Raw genomic sequence first — 23,701 nt, 5'->3', positions numbered from 1 at the left:
ATTAGTTTTGTATTTTCATACTCCCACCTTCCCTCCAACAGTAATTCAGCAAAGGCAGCATCAGTACAGCTTTAAAAGAATCCAAAGCTAAAAGCCAAATTCAGATTTTAAGGAAATGCAAACAAGTATACTTCTTATGGACTTCGAATAGAGCTTGACCTGTTCATTAGCAGGCCTAAATGTTACTGCCAATGGCTTTTTAGACCATAACAGAAAATAGTGCTCAATGTATCCTTCCTTACATTAGCTTTCTTATTTTAAGAAGGCTAGGAAAGGATGCTATCATTTTATTTTCTTTGTTTATTAAAACTACTCAACAATGATCTAGAGAATGTGAAAAGTATCTCATTTTTTCCTAATGCCTTTTATTAGGTAATGCAATACCAGACAAATGTTTAAGTTTTATTTTTTTAGTTTTGTAGGGCTTTTTCTGCCAGAATAGTAAGCTGTGTGGTAAATCTTGCACGGTAAAAGTAAGCTACATATTTCTGAGTAAAGAAAAGTTTGATAGTTCTAAAAACTAGGACCATTACTGGCCTAGAAATAAGGACTTCCCCTTTATAGTTTCTTCAAGCATTTTACATTTCTTATCATGACTTGCAAACGAAATAATGTCACATTTCTACCAAATAATTCATAATATACAGTATAAGAAGTATCTGTGATGAAGGTGTGTACATGTACAGAAATACCTATTTGCTTATCTCTAACCTTTAACCCTCTAAGTTGCAACACATGAGCAGAACTCTGTCAGGGCAGGGTCTTAATAACCACACTGATCTCCATGTAGTAATGCAGAACTATAAAACCTAGTTCTTTATTAGTTGTAAACCTATGCCAAAACATCATCCTGCAATATTTGACAACATTCAGAATTTCTTTCAAATGAAAATTGAGCCAAGGCACACAAGCTAGTGATGAACACGAAATCAGTGCTGTTTGCACAGCCAAAGAAGCTCAGGCCCTGGGGATCCAAGTACTCAAATGAAACAGCATGAGGTACGCACGCACAGCTAAGAGCAGGAACGCGGGAAGAGAGACAATTTCTAGAAAGTTATGCACTTCCACAATTGACAGCAAAACCTTCAAATATCAAACATTTTATGAACAAACAATACAAACATCAAACAAGGCTGATATGGGGGAAAGTTCAGAGATAACCAAGAGAGCCACAAAGATGATCAGAGGTCCGGAGCACCTCTCTTATGAAGACAGGCTGAGAGAGTTGAGGTTGTTCAGCCTCAAGAAGAGAAGGCTCCGGGGACACCTTATAGCAGCCTTCCAGTACCTGAAGGGGGCCTATGAGAAAGCTGGAGAGGGACTTTTTACAAGGGCATGTAGTGATAGGACAAGGGGTAATGGCTTTAAGCTGAAAGAAAATAGATTTAGGTTAGATACAAGGAAGAAATTCTTCACTGTGAGGGTGGTGAGGCACTGGAACAGGTTGCCCAGAGAAGTTGTGGATGCCCCATGCCTGGAAGTGTTCAAGGCCAGGTTGGATGGGGCTTTGAGCAACCTGGTCTAGTGGAAGGTGTCCCTGCCCATGGTAGGGGGGTTGGAACTAGATGATCTTTACGGTCCCCTCCAACCCAAACCATTCTATGATTCTACGATCTTAAAGCCTAGAAGCTTTAGAAAATGTGTTAACCCACCCATTTGGAAGATATATATGTGTATGCTATAGTTCGAAGTTTAACTAACTAGGATAATATACATTGGAACAGCTGATCAGGTTACTACACAGATACCTAGTTTCCCTGCTGCATGGATACCTGAGCTTCCTAACAAACAGGTTCCGGAAACAGAGGAGTTTACAGCCCAGTATTGATTATAGGTTGCCTGAAAACATAATGATGTAAACTGTAGCTGTCCAGGAGCCGCTTGCTGAGCAGCTTGACTATCTGTGCAGCAGGAACAGACAGCTGTGGGCAATAACTGCATCAGCCATCCCAAAATAATCATCCCTGTTCACAAACAGAAGCTTTTCACGTACGTTAGTTTCCAGTTATTATAACATTGTCTAAGCCAATAAATAAAATAAGGAAATAGGAATATTAGCTATAGTGAGCTAATTGTAAGAGAGATTCTTACAATCAATGCTATAAAACAGGAAACTATACTAGAATATGGTTGAAATGCTAAGGAAACCCTGGGTTGCTCCTCCCAGCAAATATTTGTTGGTCACACTAGATTTCATAATTTTGAGAAACTGAGGAACTTTGTGGGTTTTCTGTTTTGGTTTGTGTTTTGTTGGGTTTTTTTTAAAACAATAAATGAATATCAACTATCAAACCTGAATTTTCCTACTTAGTGGGAGAAGATGTTTTGATAACACTATGAAAAGACACCATAACATTGTACCTATAAGGGGAATAGTTTGCAGATGAAGAAGTAGTACTCTACCTGAAAGACTTCTGAATTTAGAGGATTATCTAAGAGAATCTGTAGGAAGACAGTAAAAACACCACAAACCTTCTAATCAGATGAGAGATCAAAGAGACAACAAAGGCTGATAGGATTAGTCAAATATCACACTGAGACTAGGAATCTAAATACCTAGAGAGAAAATGATGATATCTAATGGCAGCAATACTGAAGAATACGGACAGTTTATAATGGAAAAATATTTATTCTAAAACCACCTATTTCATGAAAAATACAATGCATAAAATTTAAAATCCAGAGCCATGTTTTAATCTAAGCTTTATGTATTTATAACGTACATACACATGGTCATGTATATACAGTACATATATAGGTAGCTCTATATATACATACATATGTATATAAAATAGGTACATATGATGGATTCCCCTATTTCTGTAATGAAATAAAATTACCTTTAAAAGTCTCAGACAGGATAGTGAAGTGCTGCTCTAACCAGTGTTACTCTTGGAAAACAAAAACAAAAGGAGCAAGCGGGCAGCAGCCCTGCAGGCTGGCTACCCAGGGAGAGCAAGCAGCTCTGCAAGGCACGGGAGGTGGTGAGCCAGCTGTGATACCGCTTGATACTTGAGACGGATCAGACTTCATAACAAAAGGGGAAAAAGTTGCATCAAAGACTTACTAAATCACCAAAAAGGAAAAAGGTATGCCATGTACTCGGTTCTGAAAAGTAAGTAGCTGATGACAAAGTAACTTCGTATTTACAGAAACAGAACTAGGAGGCAAATTTGGGTACTGAACAACACAGGTAACTCGAATCTGAATTCCTCATGCAACTGAGATGTCAGCCTCAATGATCTGTTCCATGTTCCAGATGCAATAATAAACATACACTTACTGAACAGCTTTTATCAGAATTCCTCTTCCATTGCTTCTTGACTTGTTTCTTTCCTGCAGTTGAATGAAGAGTTGCATGTGTCTGTTTTCGGGGATTTAAAGCCAGAATGCTCTGTAGAAAGAGAACACAAAATATAAAATACAGATAAAATTTCCAAAAAAGTTCAAAGCCTCTTAAATCACACCTCACACACTTATTTAGAGTGCTATGCAAAACCAAAACACAATTACTCAATATTATAGCCCAACTTCCTACGAATTTGTTTAGATTTGTATTGTTCACACCACTTAGATTTTGAGTACTTAAAGACATTTCTAGGACTGTTAGAAAACAGAATTATATTTAGTGGCCATGATACAAAACAAGCAAAAATATTTTAAAGGATCTGGGTTATTTCTGGATGTTTCACCATTTCAGTATAAATTCCAACTTCTCCTTCACAGGAACCTGCTTCTACACCTAGTGAGCTGATGAGTTAACTTCACAATGTTTTTATTTGCAAGGACACAAACAAATGTTGGGAATATAGCTGTACTTTTAAGCGACAGTGGTGGTCAGACAACACAGGCAGAATGCAGTTTGTAATGTCTTTCATTATACTAGTGTAACTCGAAAAATTAAATCAGCTTTTTGGAACACAAGCTCTTTTTCAAATCAGGCAAATGACAGGTTTCCGTAGCAAAACTGACCTCATTTAATTTAAGGGGTGAGTGTGAACAGCGTGCAAGCAACAGATTCAGCCTCAGGTCTGTGATGGAGAACCAAAACAGGCATATTGTTGGTTGTAACTCCTGGAATTGGTTTTGTACATTTTCCTTTAAAAAAAACTTGATTTCTATACTTGAGCACTATATTTCCCCACTGTGGTGAATAGGATGTGCTTATTCTGTTACTATACATCAAAGATGTGTGAGACTGACTTACAGAAATGGAGACTGAACATGATGAGTATGATGGGTTTTTGAGTATTATATGAGGATGCTTCCTTATTTTAAAAGCCTGCTTTTGTTGGTCATAATGATGAAGTAGTAATCTGTTGTATTAAGATGTGTTTGATTGTGTTGATGTTTATGGGGACTTTTTTTTAATGCAAAGGGGTCACTTTCTAGTCAACTATTTAATGCTTACTCTGGACTGATCAGTAATCAATTTTTCCCACAAAACAGAAATCTCACCTACTTGAAAATTCTACCTGCAAATAACAACATAGCCCAATACAGTAACTCCCAGATTGCCTGTAGCACAGAGAGACAAAAAAATGGGTTACAACATTCAAAAAGGTATAGATTATTTAGCAGCCTACATGCTGTTGACTTTCAGGAAGAGTTAGAGGGTGTAATCAGATGTGCCTCTGCAATTCCAGCAGTAATAAACTGCTCCATTTCTGGGTGTTCCCCAGCTGAGTACCTCAGGCAAGATGTGGCAACCAAATGCATTCAGTGGTGGTTTATGCAAATTTATTTTATTCTTAATTAAAACAGAGCAGGGACATTCACATAAGGGATGTCACTTACAGCATCTCAGTCGCTACTTTAATTTCTCAAGATGATCAAACTCAACCGTCAGAGCACATCTGACTCATTGGTGATAGGCTGTTGAGTGCCCAAATCACCCAAAACGGGCAGTAGGTCCTGAATCACACATACACTTTAGCAAAATTTTGCCTACTCTCTTTTGTAATTGCTTAATGCAGTACTCTTGGCCATGAATATTATAATTATTTTAGCAAACTGAAATGAATTGCAAATTTCTAGTAATAAACTGTAACAGATGTACTCCACTGGGTACAGCACCAGTTGGTTTAAAACGTGGAACAAATGGCGGGGCAAGCCAAGGACGGAAGAATCCCCATATGTTTGCTCCTGTTGGAATTCTGCAGCAGGAACATGGCTCCAAGCGCAACAGTTGCAGAAATCCAAAAGGACTATGTAGCACAGCATGTCCCAGAATTAAATCTGAAATCAAAATGGCACAGAACATACTAAATCACATATACAATATAAAAATTGCTTATATTCCCACTACCTAAATAATATACTATCTGCCTAAACCTTGGATTGCTGACCAAAGTGGCTGTTCTAGCTAAAGGTCCCTGATGTTTAAGAACTGCTCAGAAGTTAACTGCCTAAATGGGAAAGTAACGTAAATGCTTTTGGTCTGTTAAACTGTCAGAAAGGAAAATTAGTGAGGGTGTTTTCTTCTTATTCATTTCAGTTCCCTGCAGCTTATGGCTAGTCAGACATTTGGTAAATTTAACAAATAAATTCAGGTTGGTCAGCCAGTAAGCAGAAAATTACTGAGAAAAAAGTTCTAGAGGGAGTGTTGCGACTAACACTTAATGTGTGCACCCAGCTATACAAAAATAAACCACCATGGACATGCAAGAAAGGAATCCTGAGACCTCCAATTTCTCAAACACACTGACCATCTGACCAGGGGGAGAGATCATTGGTGAGAAGAATTATTTAGGCATCTGTGACCTTGCTTGTCCTGAGATCCCATGCTTATTCGGCTACATAAATTCTCATTCTTGCCAGATGAGCTGTTGTTAGATCTCTCCAGATGTTGAAAGGGCAAGACTCAAGTTCCCCAATGGAGGATGTGGGTACATAATACATCGCTTTTCAGAGTACTATGAACTTTGGATTTCACATTAAGATGCTATTTGTATAGTAATAGGGAACCTATGAATTATATATTTAGTGTTTTACATAAATGGCCACATTTATTTTATTAAAAAAAAGGAGGTATAAATCCATTATCATTAATGGCTGCAAATCAGAATATAACGCTGCTGTATTTTTTTAGAAATCTGTTTAGGTACTATGTTGATGGAAAAAGGAATAGGGCTATGAGTAAGTACATAGAAGTAAATTCAGCCCATGTGGAGTACACACTTGTGGTACAGATGTACAACATGCATAGTAGAGTTAAGCTTGCAGCTTTGCACAACACTGATGGCACGGGCACCACCAAAGTATTATACTTTCTTTCATTATTTCCATAGATTAATTTGAAGACTTCACTTTGGGAAGGCAGACAAGTGGTCTGTCTCTACAGAACACAACTCAATATATATTGCAGATGAGTCCCTCAAATACAACTACCTTAAGCAATTCCTTTAATAATAACCCATGACAATGATTTCTTTTATGTCTTTTAAGAGACAAAGATTATTATAAGCTAAAAAATATTAAAGAATAGTTTAATTCCCTAATATATCATCTTCTAGAAGGAAACATATTCCTTATGACTAATATGTATTGATTTAGGTTGCAAGTATCCTAAAATGCTACAAACTACTCATAATATGTAATGTACATTGAGAATGACTAGCATGTATCAGTGATCATTAAGTTTTTAAATTTTTGAGAATTTAGTGATAAATGGTTATGTTGATCTGTGCCAACACAGTAACATAGATTTCGAGAATAAACTTGCCATAAGCTATTCATTACATGTTTATGGCTGAGCTTCTACTTTAAAAGCTATGATTAAGAAGTCTACACAAAAAATATTAGCTCTAATCTTCACTATCATCTATTAATGAAAATGCTGTAAAAGTTGTTTTAAAACAGCATGTTATATTACAGTGAGTAATTTGTCAAGAATTTGAATTAATATTACACCAAAATAAGGGATTTCAAGGCACTTATTCGGGATAGGCCACATTCTGCAGTTGGGAGTCCTGTTCCTGATACAGCATTTTTGATCAAGACAGGTTTGGCACATGCTCTGCGGTGATCCAACATAAATTTCTGGTATAGAAATTTCATTTCACTAAAAGTGTCACACCCACTTTATTCCTATCTCATAAAGCCACCCTTTTAGCGGAAATCATAAGAACCTATTGGAATTAAATCTGATTTTTAATTAAACGCATACTCAGTAAAATAAAACATAAAGTTATGGAAGCACTATGCTTATTAGGAGCGCTCCAACACTAACCAGGGGTGTTGGAGGGGCAGCGATGGGGTGGTGTTAAGAAAAAAAAGTACAGTTTACATCATAGGTGGAACTGCAGTAACTTCAAGGCAGTCATCAAAAAGTCCTGCTTGTCTAGCATTGTCTTTGCAAAATATATTACTCCAAATTCTGAAAGCTTTTTTTTAAAAGCACTAAGCTTTGATGTCTTCAGCTTTTTTCTTTTTTTTTTTCCCCCCAAAGTAACAAGCTTAGCAAGGTGTCCTGGTTATGTGGACCTTATCTCTCATTCAAAACAGGAAATTTGGTAAAAAAAAAATCGATATTTAAGATTACTCTGCTTCTGGAAGAACTTCTACTGAAACCAATAAGTTGCATCAGGAGTATTACTTTGTTACTGGTAATACAAAGCCAGAATAAGCATCAGAAAAACCCTCTTCAGTCTCTGTCACAGGTTATTAAACCGGTATTAAAACTGTATAGGCTTCTTAATACGACAAAGTAATAATTTGCTCTTTTCATGGGTTCTGTCCACTTTCTCTAGCTCATTGGGGAAGTTTCTTACAAACAGACGCAAAATGCCTGCTGAAGTTCACCACAGATCAATACGCGTACCGCCCCAATGAAGCTGCTGAAAATGCAGCAGTTCACATGCAGACTATGATTACGGGCATAAAATGTGGTCCCATGTGTTATTTGCTTTGTTGTTGCATACAGCACATTTACCTAGCCAGCCCCTGTAATACACAGGTTATATCCTGTTTTACTCCAGTTGCTTCACAGAGCATCCTCAGCTAAACTCTTTTATATAGATATCAATTAAAATTCAGGATTAGGCTAGGCATGCTAGGGAATGCATGCGGAGAGCAATTTAACCCATTCCATTAATCTACCCAATTTCCTTAAAAAGAGTTGTAATCTCCCTCACAGCAAGTAACATCAAATGTATTGCAAGATACATATGTTCACCAAGTAAACATAATGACAACATATTTATTTTTTCTAAGAGTAATGAGCATACTAAACAATTAATTTCAAAGCTATGCAAGTGTTAATTCACTGACAGAAAAAAGTACCTGGTTTTTTTCCCCCTGATATTTTCTAGTATGTCTGATCATGAAACTAGTTTTACTAGTGTTAGTCAGTCAACGACTAAAGAACTCAAGCTAGAAGTATTTGTTTTCATGAGATTAGATGACCCAGAATAATGAGTATTGTTTAAAAATTATGTCAGTTAAGAAAAAGATGACTAAGGCATGAACTCTTCCTTTTAATATCTTATTTGAGTTGCCTAGTTCACATTTTACTTCTCACATCTACTCTGCCTTTTGGAAAGCTGCATGAAGCACTAACAGTTAGATGCAGCACTTCAAACACCATGTAAATTCCCTAACTATTACAAGCAGAAGTTTCATTACCAAATGAGCAAGAGCAAGTTCTAGTCCTAGGAGAGTTTGTAATGCTAAAAGATAAACAAGATTTCAAAAAATAAGTAACCATGGTGTCATGTCTTCCAGAAGCTAGCTCTGTGTTCTTTTTCATTATTGAAAGTATATGGGAAAATGTTGTGAATTTCTCCCTCAGGCTTATGTATGACAAAATATCTCATAAATTGATACTTGTGTCAAATGTGTGTTTCCTTACTGAAGATCGGAACTGATGAGAATCTTTAGAAACAATTTATATAAGCTGGCTGATAATACATCTTAGGAATTCACCCAAAAATTTCAAAAAGGAGAAAAGACTGTGCTTTCACAGTAGTACAGGCCTGGTTTAATTCTGAGGCAATGAAGGCCAGAGAAAGCTAGATGAAATGTGAAATGACCACAGATGTCAGGGAAACAGGGTGATCAGCTTGTGGAGAACCCAATTCTAGAACCAGAAAGGATCCCAGACAGCACGCGACTCAGAAGAAAAACCCCCAAAGAATTATTGTTGTTTATTACCAGATACGTTTTCTGTTACTGAGACAAACGGCTGCATGTGTGAGCAAAGTCACAAGCTGACTGCAAACCCATATTACGGTATATCATAGTGTGACAAGCCACAACCCTCTCATCTCTCTCAACAAGGATAAACTCTCCAGGTGACCCTCTGTGTCCATGGTCGAGAAACAGCAATTTACATTATTATGATATCTTCAAACCAGAGTCCTCAAGGTCCAGAGAGCTGGAAGACGGGGCTCCACTTCTGTGGACAGACAGACAGCCTGTGACTAGGAAAAATGTCAGAAGAGCAGCAGTGCTGCAGCCTTCTGTGAGACAGGGACCGGGAAGCCGACAGGCTCGAGGGACTGGGGCCTGACCCTGAATCCTGGTGCATATATGGGCGGCAGAGGGGCGATGGAGTTCAAACACGCCTGGGAAAAGACTCAACTTTCAATCACAAGACTTACTTCTTCTCTGAGACACACAAGCTCAGAGTCTCAAAAAAGAGCAAGAAGTCAAAGGCCAATGGATGATCTTGCGGTAAGCATATTCTAGCTGTGCACTGACAGGTCACTGCCTTTAGCATAGCACTTAAGTACTATATCTTCATCTTTAGATTTCGCCATCAGACAGACTGCTTCTATATCAGAACACACACCTTTCCAGCTTCTTGCACTCCTTACACAGCCTCTAATATTTAGTGAGATTAAGACTATTCTTTATCATGTAATAATTTCATAGCATACCGGTATCCTAGAGGTGTAGTCCTAGTTCCATTACTAGATACTTGGAAAGTGGGGTTTCCAAAACAGATTTACCACTACAGATTTTCATGGTCCCCAGATTTCCCTGCAGTATGTAAATACTGTCTCTTAACAAAATGAGCAGTTTTCTAAATCACTCCCACAAAAGTCAGGAAAGTCTTAGTTACGAATATGTTCGTATTAACAAAAGTGTGGTATACCTCACACACTTTCTGTTATATAAGCAAAGTTAATACATTACAGATTAACAAAGTAGCAAAATTACACAACCCTAAACATGGTTTACCTGATTTTGTTAACACATTAACTTTCAGATTAAGAGCTTGATTCTTCTACCTCAGCAATGCATTTATGCTAGGTATTACTGTAAATTCTAGAAGGTTTACTAAAATAGAAAACAAAAAGTGTTACTTGCTTCCTATAGATACCAACCACTATTCTCTATTGGAAGAGCTCTGGGTGGTAAATTATGCTGCTGGAAACTCTGCATGCTACCTCCTTGACACAACTAATCTCTGCAGAAGCGCCTTGACCCTCACAGGGAAAACTAGAGTGAGTATCCACCATCCATGCTTAACTTTAAGTATCCAAATAGTATCCCAGCATTCAGTGAATTATTCACACATTTAACACAAGCACATATACATTAAAAGCCACACAGCTTAAAGCAGGCTCAAACTCCACCGTAGCATAAGATGAAGTTCTCAGACCTGAGGCTTCTCCAGGAACACCCTACTCTGCGATAAGACCACATTTTCACACTATAAACAATACACTACATCAAAAGCTATTAGGATTAACATAGCAAATTCAGAGAAGGCGCAGCTGGGCACAGCTCTTGTGGATTTACTCCAAGTTGAATTCACTATTACGTATTCATTTTGTTGAGTAAAATATTACTTAATTTATAGCCTTTGTAAATAGAAGGGTTTAAAATTTGGTACAGCTATCCTTCTACACCTACATTTAACATTTTAATACATTTTCTTTCTAGCTGGACAGTCTTTAATCATCCAACCAATTGGCTAAGCGCAAAAAAACAGAGCAATTCATGTCACAGCCTTAATTCTTAGCTTCATGACTGCTGTTACTTTAAAAGTAAGCACATGCATGGTCTCCACAGTCTGTGAAACCCACTACACTCAAAGTTACCTTTTTCCATCTTCCTAATAAAAATGCCTTCCTCCTTTACAAAACTTAAAGCTTCAGAAAATATTTAAGTTTGCATCACAGGTGTAACAGAAGTTTTTGGTTTCCGCACTATAATATTTACCTATACCTGGATCGCTTGCACATCACATTGCTCTGTTACATGAGGAATATTAAGTAACATTTGTAACTGCTCACTCATATGGAGAGTCATTTAATGAATATCTCACAGCAAAAAGGATCATTATCATACACATATATTTACAACTCACTTCCATTTTTCTGCAAGAAGACAAGCAGACTGAAAGAGAAAGCAAGCTCAGTTGCCTTTGGAAATAAACTTAGTGCCAAAACCAGAAATAGGCCATTGTATCCCCATAATTGAACCTCTCAATTGAATCCTCAGTTGCGGGTGTTTGCTTAACCAAAAGCCAAACTTGCATTAGAGACATGTCAGTTAATGAAAAGTGAATGCTCTACTGACTTTTGATTATAGGAGAGAAATTAGCATTAAAAGTTATTACTGCTTTAAGTTTAATCATTGGCAAAATCAGTGGAATTAATTTTAGCTGAGCAAAGCAATGTTCTGAAAACTTTGTTAAAAGGTGATTTTCAAAGTCCAATAAACGAACCTGAAATGAGAGGCTGAGAGTGACAATATACATCCAAAAGATCTAGTACATTCCGTGCTTGAAACGCATATGAACATCTGTATTTGTTCCAAGAACATGCCAGCTATCTATCAGTACTGACTTTCTAAATCTGTTGCAACATTAAGAAGCAACAAGTAAACTACCTATGTGCAGCTAATGTGCAAACTTCTACAAAAATTTCAGTAGCAACTGTTTAATACAGTGGTAAAATATAAAACTGACAATGGAACTACTGATTTTTCCAGTAACTTTGTGTATACATCAGAGCATCTTAATCAAAAAAAGGGGGAAAAAAAAAAAAATCAGCATGTAAAAGGAAAATGGAAGTGTGAATTATATACTATAAACAGTAAGGGTTTGATGTGTGAAGTTGCATATTAAAATATTATCAAATGGCTGATAATTGAAAAAAAATAACACAGCCAATTTTCAAGCAATAAGATTTAACAGCCCATGCAAGTAAGGCAAGAGGAAACTGTTGCAAATTTTTCCTTTTCCTTTTACCATGTCATTGTCTTCTTTTGCAGAAGCTCACAGCAATCCTATGTTGACACCTTTAAGCAAAGGAAGGTGACATTCCAGAAATACATAGGGCATCATATGCATTACAGATGACAATGGAACACGTATCGACAATGGGGAAATACAAAGCAATTCCTTGGAGTTCTTCACTATTATTCAACAATTTCAATTTTTAAACCTTATTGACATTATATACTGCTGAATATGTGGGCCAGAAGCAGAGGTGATACTGTTAAAAAAACAGGATAATCAGACTAGACTGCCCAATCTAAAAACATGCCAGCAAACATTTCGATTCTGATCTATCGTACTTTGTCACATGCTTATATACAAAACTTATTTTTAAATACTTTAAAGGGTGTTGTATGTAGTACTATTATTTTCCAACTCTTTTACTTATTAAGACAAATCACATTTCTGCTATGAGACCTCTGAACAGGGAAGAATTATTATTTTTATTATTTGTAAGTGTTTCTAAAAATATAGTTAAGTCATTCTCCTGTAGACATACTGTAATGATTCTAAAGCCTTGGATTTCAGCTGCAGAAAGATGTAAGCATTGGACTCTTGTAAAAATAAAATTCCTGTGTTGCTGACAGGACAAAGCTCTCTTTCCTACACTGCAAGATACAAGACCACAAAGCTGTCATTTAGTTAGGATGGAAATACTAACGAACACTTGTCTCAGATCAGCATCCCTTTGGTTTTGGTTTGGTATGAGCAGAAGCAAATACTGCAGAGTACCAGGAACAGCTGTAACAGAATTTAGAACTGTTGTAACAGAATATAACAGAAACATTATTTAATATACTAGAAACAATGCAAAGGAAAAGTACCCAGGTAACTGTTATGTAAGTACTTTAGCTATCTTCCTGCTCTTCTCCACTTGACAGCTTCAGAAACATGCCAGAAGAACCAATAACTCAATGTGGATTTGGTCTTTACCTCCCCCAGCTTGACTTTAGGTCAGCTCTTCTTTTAGCTATTGTTTGATCTTTTGCGTAATAGTCTAACGGTTACTGGAGTCATCCTGGAAAGAGAAGACCTCCATCCCTGGGTTCCTGCCTTCCACTGACCAGGATGGAAGGCAAACCTGGATGAAGTTGAGCTGATTAGCTGTTCACCTAAGATTACAAAAGCAAATCAGAGAGCAAATATGACAAGAACACTGCTCCAGCACTAAAAGAGTTTTGACCCAACTCTCAAGACTGCTTATATATTTTTCATTAAGGGCTCATTGTTCAAGTGCATAGAGAACACTATGCTGGGAGTTAAAAATGAGCTAACTTTGCTTTTGTGCTAAACACTTCTTGGGGTTCCTAAATCAATTCATCTTATCTCCTCACCTGGTGCCAAGGTTTGGCAGCATACAAGCTACTCTGCTTTACTTAAGAACAAATATTCTACAGTCTTCTGAAAACTATTTCTTATCGTATCCTAACAAAGAGGAACTGGCCCTTCAGCAGTCAATAGTATTGGTTACTGCTGACTGCTGACATTTTACTCAGACTGTAGGTTTTTTGAGAATAGATAATATTTTCATTTTTTCTGTTCTGTATTCATTTCATTTCTGCATGTTATCACCAGCGTTCCAGAACAGCTTCTGTTGTGGTTATCTTGTTTGATTTTTTTTTTTTCCTCCCAACTCTTTTGTCACTCTCTCACTTCCATCTGTTTTGAAGAGCTATGTATAAGCTTACTAAAATCTTTAAAAATTTGTGTTTTCAATTGGAATTAAAAAAAGGGCAATATCAAACACAGCTTTAAAATGGAAGCAGAATAAGTCTGGGAACCACCTCTAATCTCCCATCTCGTGTTCCTGTCATTAGCATGCACACGCACCCACACACAAGCGCGTGAGTGAATTTGCACAAGCTTACTTTGTCCTTCAGATTCTGAAGACTGCTGAGATTAACAGGGAAGGAAGTATACCTCTAACACTGATGAACAAATTTGTTAAGGCTGAAGTCAGATTTTGTATTCACCTGTAGTTATATTCCAAAATATCACGCTACACATGATACTTGGCGCACAGATCCTCACACCAATTACTGATAACATTCCTTAAGAGCTAGTACATAGACCTAAAATGACACACCAAGAAGGACAGTGGGCTTTAATTTCATCAGTACTCAATCAAAGCCAAATCCAGTACCCATTCCCATTTTTTCCCTGAGCAGTTAAGTGATGGAGTACTTCTTCAATACCGATTTAATTTACAATTAGAGTTTTCCTAAATGCGATGGCTACACCCTATCTCACAAACCTCATTTTTAACGTTAACATGTGACATAATATGAAAACTGCTGACACAAATAATTGACTGCTTTATTATAAATAAGAATACTTAAAATTATTTTTAAATGCCTCATAAATCCACATTAAGTCTACTTTATTGATTTCAGAAAAGTTCATTTTATTTCCATAGCAATATTCCATGATCTGAGCACTTAAAAAAAAAAATCACTTTTCTCAGCTTTAACTGTCATTGAAATATCCTTCATTTCAAAGATATCAAGAAATTATCACTATTCATTTTCAATACAAAGCCTCTTACATTTCAGCTGTCATTTTCAAAAAATCATACTGAAAATAGTGTTTCTAAGCAGAGTTCAGTTGCAGTGTAATAAGTAATAATTTCATCAATTAGCAGTATTCAGCATCCACTGAGAGTTCTCTCACTATTATTTTATTCATAGAGTCCTTTGTGGAAGTAGCATACTAAAAAGATCCATTTATCCTTCAAGGTTTTTCATAAATGTGTCATACATCTTAGAAAACAATTGGTTATTATTCTCGCCCAATCTAAATAACTATAATAACTTCCAGGTGTAAAACCTCTTTTTATACTTCCAATCTTCTTTACTCACATTATGGGTCTACATTTTTAATAACCTATTGTAACACTTCTACCTACTTTCACACATGCATTCTGGAGTTTTGCATGGATGCTAGACGTGCCTGGATGGGTGGGCAGTCAGAGCAGAATAGAATTGGGTTTCATAGAATGCCCTTCACAATCAAGGCAAACCCAAGCATTTTATAATGAGCTAGATACTAGTATAGATGCTAATAGTGCAATGGCTGTAAAGGAAAATGCTGTGATTGTTAGATTCAGCAATAGCTTGCTTGCAGCACCTATTTTATTTCTCCCTCCCTCTAGATGCCTCCAGACATTTATCAGCCCATTTCTCCTCATCCAGAAGGACATGTCCTGACTTCTGTCCTTTCATCTCAAGACTGTAAAGGGCTCCCTTCAGAGCACAATATTAACATTCCTTAATCAACTAACAGAAGTGTGATTGGGCAGTATGAGGTCCTCTCTCAAGGCTGGGTAGACAGCACTGTGCAGAGCGTATAGCACAATCAAACATCCCCATCTTAGGAAATAGTAGCCATGTGATTTCAGTGATACACTGAAATGTATCATGGAATGATTCAGTTCATTCCAACAGAAGAAGTTTCAATTTAAATATGGCCTCTCAGTGCACAGCTAACAAAATCACAACAAAGAACCAAAGAAAGTGTGCAGCAATATGTTAATAAATAAACTAGTTACCACAACAACCTATCTGAAAATGGTACAGAGTCCAATCTCCATAATAAACATAAACCTAATGACATTGCTCGTATGACTAATACTTGAAAGAAGTGCATGATTAGGAAGAACAGATTAACTAACATCAAACTTTCAAAGCAGCTTTCATTTTTTCCACATTTCTACAGTCGCAAAGTGGTGTGCACAGGTACACCTATTAAAAAAAACTGCATACACTGGCAAGACATGTAAATCAGATGGTTTGGCTGCCTGGACACTTCTCTCTTTAATTACGTATATAATTGGTTTTGAACCTGAAATTAAAATGTCAGAATGTACCATGATTGCCTTTATCTGATGACTACCATCCCATCTAAATGGAAATATTTAGATGCAACACCTAGATATTTTTTTAATTAGCTTTCAAATGAAGTCACAGGCAAGCATGTCTGCCTTCTCCCATTTGCACTGTTGGTGTCAAGTTGAACTGGAAAGGCCAACCATTTCAATGAACTAAAATAAACATAATTTTAAGGTCAAGTCACTTGTAACACTTCAGGCAGCAAATGTCATACTGAAAATAAAATTGAACCTTGGCTTGAGCAGAGACGAAAGGTTTGGCATTTCAAGGACTTCATTGTGTTCATCACTTTAAATTTACAAATAAAACACCGACATCACATATATTAATATTTATCATAGTAATAAAGCTTTCTGAAACTATGTGTATAAATACTGGAACCATTTTTAAAAACAAAATACTTTTTATAGGTGGGTTTACCCTAATTGCAAATGGTGAAGTCTCTGCAAGACCTAAAAACACTCAAAGTTCCACGTTGGCTTGTCGAGGCATCTCTGACCACGGCAAGAGGCCAGAAGTTTCATAAGAAGTTCTATGTATTTTGACAGAGGGCAGAAGTGAAAATGCCTAACTCAGTCCACAGCATAAGAAAACAAGGATGTTGAGAAAGTGGGTTATTTCATTTGTTCTGAGAATTACACATCAAAGGTATGGATGTCTTTCTCCCCATCCCCAGCCTGAGCAGCATGACCCAAGTACTGACCATCTAAGGTTGACATTCTATGGCTATCGGACTGAGTAAGTCACCTCCCACCACTCACAATGCTTGCTAATACACTGACATCTGAGGGATTAAAACATCTCATGGCTTTGACTAAGGCCTACCACTGTTTAATGTGGAACATCCATTTACCCTAAACCCTTCACAAATACACTTATGGGTTTGATATAGACATGCTAGTCATCCAGATGATGCATTTCCAAGGGGAATAAACTCCTTTTCTGCTGTGAGGCAGTTAGGGAAGGTTACACAGTGATTTCTGAGCTGCCTCGGGGACAGAGTACATATCAGAATTGCTTCACGAACAGATTCTTACATTCTTCCTGCTTGCAAGGAAAACTGTATCCCTTTGGTGTAAATCTGGGCTGAGAATGGTAATTCTACTACATCTTAACTGGGTAATAGCTTATGAATTGGATAATATTAAGAAAAAACTCCTATACATATCTTGACATAAACAGTCCCCAAATATACTTGCTTTGGCATTTCATCCTCACTGCGTCTTCTAATTTTTGTTGTTGCTGTTGGTTTTTTCTAATGATAGTTAAAAGAAGCTTGCCCACTTGAATCCTATGTTCTTTGCCATCTGCAACAACAAAAAGGATTTGGGTATTTCTTACAGTTGTAAGAGTCTATGAGCAGAAAAAAAAGAATTTAAAGTTAAACTTAAGACCTAGTCTGAATCACCTGTTATTTCATAAAAGAATACATCTGGCCAATTTGAAGGCAAAATGTTCTTCTTATTTCTAATAAGCATTATTATAAGAAGAAAACCAGAGAATTTAGTTAATTTCCTCCACTTCTCTACCCGCTTTCTTCCCCAGTCCCAATTTTACCTGAATATATCTGATATTTTATATCTACATTTTGAATTGTGGAATTGTGTTTGAACTGCATACAGACCAAGACAACAAAATGCCCACCAAGATTCTCTGTTGGAACATTTCACAAACTTATGCTCTGCACATGTAAAGATGCCAGAGATTTATGCTGTGCTGATCTGCAAGAAGAATTCTGCCCTTAGTATACAAATGACAGCAAATGAAAAGACTTTGAATAACATGCCCACACAAACGCTACCCTCTGAGCTTCTGATAAGACATTTATGGCCAAAGGTTTCCTAATCCCAAATGTTTGATTTCTTTGCTAACCACATAGTTGCCAAAGTCTCATCTAAAGGCACAAATCCTGCTCTTCTCAAAGGCAACAGCACAGGGCAGGGAGCAGAGTGTGTAACACAGTACTGATGAAATAAAAAACGGAATAGAAATCATATGCTAATAAGAGGAGGGAGGTTGCCAGGCAACCAGGGAGGGAGAGAAAGCAGTTTTTGATTTGAACTGTGTGCTGTCAAAGGGTTAGCGTAGCCAGAACAAACAGGACACATTCAATCCAGCTTGTCTGCAGCCACCAGGAATTTCAGCTTTTCTCAACATTTTAAGCAGAAGTGTGTTCCCAACTCAGTGCCAGCTATGTTTGTGTTCCCTGAGTCATTTTACTGACACTGGCAAAATGACATAGGATAGGATGGACAGTAGATTTTTAAAAAGCGTCCCTTTGAAAAGCAACAGCATGTGCCTTTAGGTAGCACAAACTGCACCATGCATGCAGACTGGCTTGTAGGATGTAGATAGCTGTGCAACCTTGGGTCCAAGCAAATCCCAGTCCATCAGATACAGCCACACCTCTCTTGGCTGCACTGAAAACTGTGCAAGCTCCGCCCTGCTGATAAAACTGCACCCCTTCAAATGCCTCTCAAAAGACTGCCCTGCACTTCTTGCCACATCTGATGGGCAAAATCCTGCCTTATGGATCTCAGCTTCCTATATCAACATGTAGTTTTACTTTCTTAAAAGGTATAACACTAAGCAGAAGAAAGAATAAAATTCAAGTCCAGTCTACAACATAAAACCATCATGAAATCAATTTACATAACAAAAAGAAAAACGAATTTCAGTTCCTTCTTGTTTTCAGAGTTGTTAACTGCAGTGACAACAGTCGTAAGTCTCATAACGGCCTGCGTTTCTCATAAGCCCCAGCCATGAGAAGACGTTGGAGTAGCAGGTTTTATTTTAAAGACCTTCTTACAAAAAGAGTAAAATTTTTAAAATGTGGAAAAAAATGGAAGTTGAATTAATGAGTAACATTAAAACTATAGTCGAAGGAAAATTAAAAGCACAAGAGTCAATTTTTTTTTTCCCCAATATCATTATTTTGGAGAATTTGACTGAATTTCAGTGCTACAATTTAGCAGACTATCAGCAGTGAAGGCAAGACCGTACATAACTCTTTCAGCATCAACAGGATTTGCATATACAACATGAAAAGATAAAATGTTTTATACAGAAGACTTTCCTTCCTACTTGCCAGACCAGGTTTTAACCTGATGACTAAATCATATTGTTCAATTCTCCACGATAGACATTATAATTGTGGTCTATAATCTTCCACGAGGTCTTGGTAATCATGCTATAATTGTTGTTCCACTCCACTAAGAGTTTACTACAATAAAAGCGCTAAAACAATGGAAGAGCTTGATAAATTCATTAAGCAAAAATAGCTAAACAGGAAGTTTTGTTTCCTCACTGATTGCTCATCAAATGACCCTAGAAAGACATAGCCATCATTCTGGAACAGCCATCTGATCACAGCAAGCTATAAAACAATAACTTAAAAAAATCCTACATATTAAAGCTTCATTATGGAACTTCAAACAACTAGCAGGTTATCTACAACAGAGAGAGGCACTGTAATAACTGGGGCTTTTTAAAATAAAAGTGTAGCATACATCAAAGAAAGCTAGCTTCAGCTATTTATTCACATAACCTTTGCTTGACAGTTTCGTGAGCCATGCTGACTAGTAGGATTCCCTGCTATCTTGCTGGAGGTTTCCTGTGCTTTTTACACTATTCTTTATTTTTCAATCCCTACCCTGCTTCCCCCTTTAGAGGACACCAAGCTTAGCTCTCAGATGTACCTTCAAGGCACAGCCTTTGCTACCTGCAGTCTTTCACTTTTCTAGTCCATTTGTATTGGGAGAAGAATAAACCTGACAAGCAAAAACTTGCTTACCTTGTTGTCATAGCCCATGCTTTGTAGCACCTGCTAAGTATATATCCCAGGGAAAGAAGAAACATCACTACTATCAAACCTGCTACTTCAAGCGGTATGGAAACTGCAGGTTGTACAATAAGGCTTCCTTGAGGCTTAGGGGGACTTCTAAGGTGGCCCTTGCATGCAACAAGAAGTCCTGTTCCCCCACCTACCCAACCCTGGAACCAGCTGCAGCCCTTACGTTCAGGTGTGCTGACTATATCCTTGGTGAGCTGCTCAAACAGGCTATAACCTCATTCCACCTTCATTAGCATCCTTCAGAGAGCAGTGTATATCTAGCCTCTGATGAAACTCAAAATCAAACACACACGTGCCCGCTATGCACTGAGGAACTCCTGGAGCCTCCTGTGTCCTCACTAAGGTCAGCACCCCATAGGCACAGTCTGGCCCTTAAGAAACACTGGGGAAGTTATGTATAAAGCCTGTAAACACTATGTGGAGTTTGAATGTACATTTAACATACAGTTTCACATTACAAGTTAGAAAGGGAAAGGTGTCCTCATACCATAGATTTCAAAATTTCTTATAAAGATCTAGAGATGCAATAAATAAAAAGCCAAGGCAAGTCCTATGCACCATACATCCAAGGTAGGTACTTTCACCTGTAGCTGTTTTGGAATAGGCTTTCTTTCCTTTTGCTTAGAGTTTCTGCACCCAAGGAATAAAAATTAAAAAAAAAAAAACTAACCCACAAACCCAAAAAACAACAGTGTTTGGGTTTTGTGGGCTTGGCGTTAATTTGGGATTTTTTTGGTTTGGTTTGTTTTTTTGGTTTGTTTTTGGGTTTTTTTTTAACACTAACATTTTTTGCAGAAGACCTTATATTTTAATCACAACACTCCTAATCTTCCACAGTTTGGAAAGCAGACTTTTAGAACAAGATTGGCTATGTAATTTCTTTATCTTCTGTAGTTAGGCTGAAAGATTTCAGGGACAGGATGCCCAGGACCTGAAGCTGCTGGCTAAGCCAACCACGGGGGACAAGATTCCTCAGGCCCAGCAGCCTGGAATTTTTTTTTAAATAACTTGGAGAATTGGCTGTGATTTTAGCTACTTCTAGCACAGACTTTTGGCTCCTCTTCAACCAATTACAGCACTCTTTTTATCCAGCCTTAACTATCTAAATAAATTATAAAATAGTACCAAGATTCCAAAGGTCATATTTAATATTTTAATTATAGGAACTACATTGTGTGAGATGCTAACCATTGAGATAAGTTTCATGAAACCATCCATTCAGTTTTTATACTGTAGCCAAAAACGTGACCAAAACATTCAAGTTGTGCTGCCACTGCTCATGTTGACAGACTTCTCCACTCAGCAACCAAATTTCTGAGAACACTTACCTACAATGATATAGGCTTAGCTAACATGCACTTTCCCTACTTCAAAGAAAAAGATAAAACACATTTTTACTGAAAATACACTACATTTTTTTCCCAAAAAAAAGACCCATGCAGGGGAAAAAAAAAAAAAACAAACACACACACACACACCCCCAAAAAAAAAAATCAAAGAGCTGCAATTAGACTATCAGTAATTATTGATATATTCATCTGGGAGCCAAATCATACAGTGACTACATTTATTCAAACAGATGGGGAAAGGACAATGCATTTGGTTAGAAGTAGACTGCCTTGATTTTCTTGCTAATTTAAATGAGTGCTAAAAACAAAAAAACAGGAAGATACTGACTAAAGTTTCTATTTTCAACTTGAGAGCAAAGCAAACACTAGTCTCTTTCAAAACCCATCAGTTACTCTAAAGCATGTAGTGCTGCATACTATTACCAACACATGATCCTACAATAATATACTGTTCTTTGAATCTGAGTCATACACATCTAGAAATGCAAAACAATGTAATCTCAGCAATATTTTGCATTAAAAAAAATTGAGGAAATTACTCAAAAGCCTGTACTGCTACAATCAAACTTTTGTAATAGAAAAATGAACTTCGACACTTGAATAAAAATCCCAGATTGGCTGCTCTGAGAACACTAAGCTGGTAAAAGACAGTACTGATTTTATACCACAGTGCCTCCCTAACTACCAGGAAGACTTACACGATAGTTCGTTCTTTCCATCCATTCCATGTTTCAGTTTTACCAGAGTATCTGTAAGAGCATTTCTGGACATTAGTCATGTTTTGAGCAGCAGCTCAGTTAGGAAATGGACTGCACACAAAAACCTCAATATGAGAATTGATGACAAAATTCAGTCACAGCTGAACTAGACATGTATTCAAGCTGCTGCTGTGCACATTTATGTATTATGGCTGGGCCCTCAATGAGCTGCAATAGCCCACCCTAAACCTAATACTTTAAGCTTCAAGGTATACCACAGCAAAAGTTGTGTCAGGCTGGAACACGAGTGTCAAACTACAAGCTGGTTTATTGCCACTTTGTTTTTACTAGACCCTCTAAAACAGCTGATGGCTATAGCCACATGCAAGGTCCTGTTGAACCGTGGGAGAAAACTACCTTGAGTCCCAACGTGCCTAACATCAGCAGGAGTTCACCACGTTACACTGCACTAGCCTTGGCCCCACTCCACTTCACCTCTCCCTTGCATCAGGCCATGTCTGGGCCCTAATTCCAAGCTCCCAGTCTGACCTGCAGTAAGGAATGTCACTTTTAAGTGCCACAGGTACTGGAAGCACTTGCAGCAAGGATGCTACTCCTGCCATCCTGCTCAGCACTCCATGCAGCTGTTTTACTCCCAGGAGACACGGTGTGGTACGTCAGCTCAGCTTGGCCCGTAGCAGGACAGTGCAGAACGGAGGGCCCGCACACCTCCGACGGCCCACGGGCAGCTGCGGGCTGCCAAGGCCAAGGCCGTGAGGCGCTGTGACAGGGCCCGGCCTGGCAGCTTGAGGCCCGTGAGGCTGCCCAGGGCCGCCTCAGGCCACGGCCCCAAGCAGCCCTGCCCCGCGGGAACCCTGCCAGAGGCGGGCGGGAGACCTCACCGCGGGACGCGGGGCTCGCCCAGCCGCTGCCCTCGACTTCTCCGGCGGGGAGTGACAGGAGGCGGCGAGGAAAAGGGGAGGCGCCGGGCGCCGCCCCCTCACGCCCACACACACCCCTCGCTGCGCGGCGACCCCGCTCACCGGGGCGAGGGAGGGGGACGCGGGGCGGTGTCTCAGGCCGCCACCGCCCCGGCGGCCACCCCCGACAAGGGCTGCGACTGCCCGGGCGGCAGGCCAGCCCCCAGGGCCGTGGCTGGCTCTGCCCGGCACCGCCAGGGCTGCCCGCGGCCGGCCCCGCGGCGGGGCGGCACGGCACGGCACGGCGGAGCGGGGCCCCGGACGCCGCTGGCGGGCAGCGGCAACAGCGGCGAGGCACTTCCTAACGCAGCCAAACTTTGCTGGGCGCTCCCGGCCCCGGCGCGGCCGCCGGGCAGAGCTCCCTCCCCGCTAGCGACAGCCGCACGTCCCAGCCGGGCGAGTGGGTACCTCAATATCCACCGGGTCCCGGCTCAGCACACGAGCCATGCTGTCCGCACCGCCACTCCTTCCCGCGGCTCCCCGCAGTCCCGGAGTGGAGCGGAGCGGAGCACGGGAGGAGGCGGAGCCGCCAGCCCGGACAGCAACGCCCAAGTGGGCGGGCGCCCCCCCCGCCGGGCCGGGGCCAGGGCCGCCCCGCCGCGAAGAGCCGCGCCGGGTCAGGGGCAGCTGTCCCCGCGGGACGGGAGCGTTCCCCGCGCGGCGCGGGCTCGCGCCGCTTTACCTCAGGCCCGCGGCGGG

The 23,701-nt window shown here is 39.2% G+C and overlaps 1 protein-coding gene across 1 annotated transcript in view; it reads right to left on the bottom strand.

Annotated features, from left to right (window-relative positions):
• Nucleotides 1-23,449, bottom strand: part of DPYD (dihydropyrimidine dehydrogenase) — a 367,872-nt gene extending 344,423 nt beyond the window's left edge. Inside the window, exons 1-2 of the mRNA XM_059822172.1 lie at nucleotides 23,411-23,449; nucleotides 3,284-3,394 (exon numbers count right to left, since the gene is read on the bottom strand). Coding sequence (XP_059678155.1) covers nucleotides 3,284-3,394; nucleotides 23,411-23,449 — 150 coding nt within the window. The remainder of the gene's footprint in view (nucleotides 1-3,283; nucleotides 3,395-23,410) is intronic.
• Nucleotides 23,450-23,701: the final 252 nt, after the last annotated feature.

The sequence above is a fragment of the Gavia stellata genome, chromosome 10, assembly GCF_030936135.1.
Source record: "Gavia stellata isolate bGavSte3 chromosome 10, bGavSte3.hap2, whole genome shotgun sequence".
NCBI lineage: Eukaryota > Metazoa > Chordata > Aves > Gaviiformes > Gaviidae > Gavia > Gavia stellata.
This window is presented reverse-complemented; position numbering and strand designations above follow the sequence as displayed.